General features: G+C 36.4%; 1 protein-coding gene across 1 annotated transcript; it reads left to right on the forward strand.

Annotated features, from left to right (window-relative positions):
• Positions 1 to 6,368: 6,368 nt before the first annotated feature.
• On the forward strand, positions 6,369 to 7,153 carry LOC309818360 (RING finger and CHY zinc finger domain-containing protein 1-like; the record flags this gene model as incomplete). Its single annotated transcript, XM_082648048.1, is given in 2 exon segments — positions 6,369 to 6,831; positions 6,834 to 7,153. Coding segments are annotated over 2 exon segments (783 nt in total).
• Positions 7,154 to 7,499: the final 346 nt, after the last annotated feature.

Here is a 7,499-nt window from a genome sequence, read left to right on the forward strand (position 1 = left end):
TTACTCTGTTAATTCCTTCTAGTGTATTTTTAAATTTCAGTTATTGTATTCTTCAGCTCTACTTGGTTCTTCTTTATATTTTCTAACTTTTTGTTTTATTTCTCACTGTGTTTATACATTCTTCTCCTAAGTTATTTTATTTTATTTTATTTTATTTGCGGTACGCGGGCCTCTCACTCTTGTGGCCTCTCCTGTTGTGGAGTACAGGCTCCGGATGTGCAGGCTTAGTGGCCATGGCTTACGGGTCCGGCCGCTCTGCGGCATGTGGGATCCTCCCGGACCGGGGCACGAACCCGCATCCCCTGCGTTGGCAGGTGGACTCCCAACAACCGTGTCACCAGGGAAGCCCTCTTCTCCTAAGTTTATGATCATTATCTTGAATGATAAATACCCCTTGAATGAGGGGTTCAAGTAGATTGCTTATCTCTTCTCTTAGTTCTTCTTCTGTGGTTTTATCTTATTCCTTCTCTTAGAAAATATTCCTCTGTTGCCTCATATTACTGAATTCTCTGTTTTTATTCCTTTGTATTAGGTAGGTTGGTTATGTTTCCTGATCTTGAAGTGGCCTTATGTAGGAGACACCCTATGGGGCCCAGCCACACATTTCCCTCTGGTTGCCAGAGCTATATGTCCTAGGGGTGCCCACTATGTGAGTGATGTGGGCCCTTCTGTTGTGGCAGGGCTTACTATTGTGGGCATGCTTGTATGCATGGCTGGTTCCTGGCCTTGTTGACTGCCAGGCCCTTCCTTGCATGGAGACTGCTGGCCACTGGTGGGCAGGGCAATGTCCCAGTATGTCTGGCTGTGTTGCAAGGAGTCCTGAGTATGTTGCTGTCCCACTGGTTAGTGGGCTGGGCCCCAAGTCACCTGGCTGCTTTCCCATGCCCTCATTTTGGCTTGGTGTCAGCAATGTTTCTCAAACAATCTACTCAGAATAAGTAAGTCTCCTTCTGTCATTATCATTTACTTTATTTAGATGTGATTTTCATTATGATGTCATTTTGATAAGGTGAAGGTCCTATTTCCAGGAATGGTATATATGCAAAACAGCTTTGATCTTCAATTTTCATAATGCGCAACAAGCTAGTTTTTCTTGAAGTGGTGAGAATACTAACCATTCTGCAGTTCTATCCATTTACTTTTTAAAATTATCTCTCCCCAAATTCTGACTGACCTACTCTGTTTATAATGAAATTACTAGCTTAACCCATTCTAGTTCTATGAGAGAAGTTGGATGCTATTCCAAACTTTTTATAAGTAGATTCCACATTTTAGAAAAATTCTCACTCCACACACTAAATTTGGCATTTCAATGAAGTTTTAAGATAGGAAATAATTTATATAAGATTAAAATGGTGTATTACAGGTATCTGTCTACAGCATTCTCGTGCACTGAAATGTACATAAGAATTTGTATGAGGAGTTTATTAACAGTACAAGTGCTTGCTCCTGCCCCCCCTTTTTGATCAGTAGGCCTGGAGTAGGACCTTAAAGTGGCAGCATTTGTAACCAGTACTCTGATGCAATTAGATTGAGAACCACATTTTGAAAAACATTAGTTTAAGTGCTTTTCTTCTGTGTGTGAGGAAGTGACCTAGCATTTCCCATTCAGAAAATACTGTCATACCTAAAGACATTCAATTTATCTGAATATGTGGGGACAACTATTCCATAAGTGGACATAGAAATAAACACTTTAGATTGTGAATTATTGAAATATAAACTTAGATGAAGAAAAAAATAACACCAGTATCAGGAAACCCACTAAAATCAACTAAAATAAAGAGGAAAATAAGGATTATCTCATGTTTATTGATCAAGTTTATATTTGACTAATAAATGAAATATTGGGAATTTAAGAGAACCCAATGTAATGTACTCTTTTAGAGATAACTTTCAATAACTTTCATACAAATGTGATTAAGAGAAAAAATGACTAGTGCTAATTAAAGTTGAAGTAGTTTGAAAAATATAAAATGGAAAGAATGCATAAGTGAATTTTAATGATTAAGGATAATTTATGCATATATGTGGAATCTAGAAGAATGGTACAGATGACCTGGTTTGCAAGGCAGAAATACAGACACAGATGTAGAGAACAAACGTATGAACACCAGGGGTGAAAAGCAGAGGGTGGGAGTGCAGGGGGGAGGTGGTGGGATGATTTGGGAGATTGGGATTGATATATATATATATATATATATATATATATATATATATATATATATATACACACACTAATATGTATAAAATAGATAACTAATAAGAACCTGCTACATAAAAATAAATTAAATTTAATAAATAAATTTTAAAAAAAGGATAATTTAACATGCTGCTACTAATTGTGATGTTTATTATGCTTGCTTAAACATAGGGAATTTTTCTCCATGTTCCTTACTTGTTTTTTTGTATGTCTTAAAGTATCTTAACCTTCCAATGAGCCTTTCTGGCTAAATTTATAAAAATGGAGCAGAGTGATTTTGTTAATCATGCCAGCTAACTCTTTTCTTCAAATGCCAGCAAAATCTATGCGGCAGCCTGGCAAAAATGACTGATATATTTGATTCTTTCCTGATTAATTCCCCAGGGCACCCTGCATCTATCCAGAGTGGGGACTGGAAATCTTCACAGAACCATCTAAACACTATGATTGGAGGTCAGCTTTACATATTTTTGTCTCAGTTTGAAGTCATATCAATTTCAGTTTTCTAACTGCAGGCAACTGAAATTTAGTGTTGATTTCTATTCTGTTGATATTTTTGATTTGATTTGATGTTGTGAAATACTTAATAGGCAAAGTTCTAAATTTTACTATTTAATTTCCAAAGATGAAGTAAATACTCTTATGGGAAGGTGAAGTCCTAGAAGACTCATCCAAATACCAGAAAGTAGTCTTCACCATGGAGCAAATGGGGAGTGACAGAGTTCTGCCTGCAGAGAGAACCTGAGGTATGTTTTCTCAAGATGCTTGACCTCTAAGCTTCTCTTACAAAGGTGTCTGAAAGCATGCCTCCTGTCACATTCTTATCTTGAAGTTCATCTCTGTATTCTAGTATTATGGAATGGGAGTTTCCAAATTTGTATTGCTTTTGCTGCATCCTCAACATTTTGATCTGCTATATTTTCATTACCAGTAAATTCACAATATTTTCTAATTTCCCCTGTGATTGACTTAAAATTTTTTTTCACAAATTTGGAGATTTTCTACTTACTTTTTCCTTAGTGAGCTCTAATTTAATCTTACAGTATTCAGAGAACATACACTGCTCTATTTTAAATCTTTGAAATGTGTTGAGACACGATTCATGGTCCAGAATATTTTGGTAAATGTTCTATGTGCAACTGAAAAAAATTATTTTTCTACGTTTGTTGGATGTAGTGTTCTGTAATCTCTATTAGGTCAAATTGGTTAATCATGTTGTTTCATTGTGCAATGACTCTGCTTTTTCTATAAGTTACTGGGAGAAGTGTTATAAAATCTCCAACACACACTGTGGATTTGTTGATTGCTCATTTTAGTTCTATTACTTTTTAGTTTATATATTTTAAAGCTATGTTATTAAGTTTATATAAATGTATTAATATTATTTATTCCTGTTAAATTACCTATCATTAGGAAATGTCTCTCTTTATCTCAGCTGTTACTCTTAATTTTAACTACTTTTGTGCTATATTAATATTATATGTTAATATAAATTAAAAATATGATATATAATATTTATTTTTTTTAACATCTTTATTGGGGTATAATTACTTTACAATGGTGTGTTAGTTTCTGCTTTATAACAAAGTGAATCAGTTATACATATACATATGTTCCCACATCTCTTCCCTCTTGCGTCTCCCTCCCTCCCACCCTAAAAATATGATATATATATTAATACAGCTACACTAGCTTTGTTTTTGCTTGCATAGCATGCTTACATAGCATGTATGTCTGTCTATTTGGAGAATAAAATATTGCTCTTTTTGTTCTATTTGTGGCATTTTTTTATTTGCCCTTTTATTTCTCCTTTCCTGGCTTTTTAAAAATTAATTGCATATGTTTTATTATTTCAATATATAATTTCTATTATCTGACTTGCTATGACTTTTATTATCATTCTTTTACTGGTTATTTCAGATATTACAAAAGACACCAAAAATACCTAGGAATAAACTTAACCAAGGAGATAAGTGAAAGACCTATACTCTGAAAACTATAAAACACTGATGAAGGAATTTGAAAATGATACAAAGAAATGGAGAGACATACCATGTTCTTGAACCAGAAGAATAAATATTATTAAAAATTCCATACTACACAAAGCAATCATAGAAGATAACATAGGCACAACACTCTTTGACATAAATTATAGAAATATTTTTCTAGATCTGTCTCCTAAGGCAAAAGAAATAAGAGCAAAAATAAATAAATTGGACCTAATTAAACTTAAAATTTTTTGCACAGCAAAGAAAAACATCAAGAAAATGAAAAGACAAGCTACTGAATGAAAGAAAACATTTGCAAATGATAAAACCTGTAAGGGATTAATACCTAAAATATATAAACAGCTCATACAACTCAGTATTAAAAAAAACCTAACAGCCCAATCGAAAAATGAGCAGAATACCTAAATAGACATTTCTTTAAAGATACATAGAGGGCCAACAGGCACATGAAAATATGCTCAACATCATTAATTATTAGAGAAATGCAAATCAAAACCACAATCAAACCCCACACCTATCAGAATGGCCATCATCAAAAACTCTACAAATAATAAATGCTGGAGATGGTGTGGAGAAAAAGAAACCCTTCTACACTGTTGGTGGGAATGTAAATTGGTGCAGCTACTATGGAAAACAATATGGAGGTTCCTTAAAAAATTAAAAATAGAGCTATCATATGATCTGGCAATTCCACTCCTGGGAATATATCTGGAAAAGATGAAAACTCTAATTTGAAAACATACATGCACCCTAATATTCATAGCAGCACTATTACAATAGCCAAGGCATGGAAACAACTTGAGTATCTATCAACAGATGATTGGTTTAAGAGGATGTGTGAGATATATATATATATATATATATATATATATAGAGAGAGAGAGAGAGAGAGAGAGAGAGCTGTATAGATATGTATATATCTATAGATATATATACACACATATAAGAAATATTATTCAGCCATAAAATAGAACAAAATTCTACCTTTTGCAACAATATGGATGTAGCTAGAGAGTGCTATGATTACTGAAATAAGTCAGACGAACATGTACCACAATGTCCACTGCACCACTATTTACAATAGCCAGGACATGGAGCCAACCTAAATGTCCATCGACAGATGAATGGATAAAGAAGATGTGGCACATATATACAATGGAATATTACTCAGCCATAAATAGTAACGAAATTGAGTTATTTGTAGTGAGGTGGATGCACCTAGAGACTGTCATACAGAGTGAAGTAAGTCAGAAAGAGAAAAACAAATACCGTATTCTAACACATATGTATGGAATAAAAAAAAAATGGTACTGATGAACCTAGTTGCAGGGCAGGAATAAAGATGTAGACATAGAAAACGGACTTGAGGACATGGGGTGGGAAGGGGAAGCTGGGGCGAAGTTAGTAGAATCGACATATATACACTACTGAATGTAAAATAGTTAGCTAGTGGGAAGCAGCAGCATAGAACAGGGAGATCAGCTCGGTGCTTTGAGATGACCTAGAGGGGTGAGATAGGGAGAATGGGAGGGAGGCTCAAGATGGAGAGGACATGGGGACATATGTATGCATATGGCTGATTCAGTTTGTTGTACAACAGAAACAAACACAGTATTGTGAAGCAATTATACTCCAATAAAGATCTATTTTAAAAAAAAGACAGGGCTTCCCTGGTGGCACAGTGGTTGAGAGTCCGCCTGCTGATGCAGGAGACACGGGTTCGTGCCCTGGTCCGGGAAGATCCCACATGCTGCGGAGCGGCTGGGCCCGTGAGCCATGGCCGCTGAGCCTGCGCGTCTGGAGCCTGTGCTCCGCAACAGGAGAGGCCACAACAGTGAGAGGCCCGCGTACCGCAAAAAAAAAAAAAAAAAAAGACAAATACCATATGTTATAAGTAGAATCTAAAAAATTAAACAAATCAATATATACAACAAAACAGAAAAAGACTCATAGGTATAGAGAACAAGCTAGTGGTTACCAATGACGAGAGGGAAGGGAGGAGGGGCAATATAAATTTATGGGATTAAGAGATACAAACTACTGGGGAGCTGTACCCAGGACGGGGTAGGGTAGAGCTGTGATGCTTCTCAGGGCGTAGCTTTCGTCCTGGGGGAAGGGTCCGTGGAATTTGAGGGGAGGTGGAGGAGGTGGAGGAGATGGCGGCCTCAGCGCGGGAAGACGGCGCCCGTAGGCAAGCGCAAGGGCAGCGGGGCTGCGTGCACTATGACAGAGGATGTCTCCTGAAGGCACCATGCTGTGACAAGTTTTATTCTTGCCAGTTGTGTCATGATAACAATGAAGATGATCTGCTAGATCACTTTAAAGTAAAGGAAGTGCAGTGCATAAACTGTGAAAAAATCCAACGTGCACAACAGACTTGTGAAGAATGTAGCACATTGTTTGGAGAACATTATTTTAGTATGTGCCATCTGTTTGACAAAGGCAAGAAACAGTATCACTGTGAAAACTGTGGAATTTGTAGGATTGGTCCAAAGGAAGATTTTTTTCACTGTCTGAAATGTAACTTATGCCTCACAATAAATCTCCAAGGAAAGCACAAGTGTATTGAAAAGGTTTCCCGGCAGAATTGTCCAATATGTTTGCAGGACATTCACACATCTGTATTGTTGCTCATGTCTTGCCATGTGGACATCTTTTACACAGAACGTGTTATGAAGAAATGTTGAAAGAAGGCTACAGATGTCCATTATATATGCACTCTGCTTTAGATATGACTAGGTACTGGAGACAGCTGGATGATGAGGTAGCACAGACTCCTATGCCATCAGAATATCAGAACATGACTGTGGATATTCTCTGCAATGATTGCAATGGAAAATCTACAGTCCAGTTCCATATATTAGGCATGAAATGTAATATTTGTGAGTCCTACAATACTGCTCAGTCTGGAGGATGTAGAATTTCAGTAGATCAGCAATGACCAGCCTATACTGCACTGGACAACTCAGCATTTTCTGATATAGATAAAGGCTATCTTTTTATCATGATGCATCAGAATCTGTGCATTAGAGTTGATGTGTTTTGCATTAGTGTCACAGGGTAAAATCATATTACAGGACTTAGGGACTCAGGGTCTCTTTATAGAATTATCACAGCTCTACATTGAATGAAAGCCACCATGCTTGTGTTTCGATTGGAAATTCCTTTGGTGTCAGTTGTTTGGAAGTTAATGTTTGCCACTGAAATTCACATCCATAGATGTATTATACTTACAAGGAACTTTGTTTTAAGTGACTCTATGCACACAGAATTCATTTCTAGTTCTT

This window comes from Grampus griseus (genome assembly GCF_964374135.1).
Source record: "Grampus griseus genome assembly, chromosome: 2".
NCBI lineage: Eukaryota > Metazoa > Chordata > Mammalia > Artiodactyla > Delphinidae > Grampus > Grampus griseus.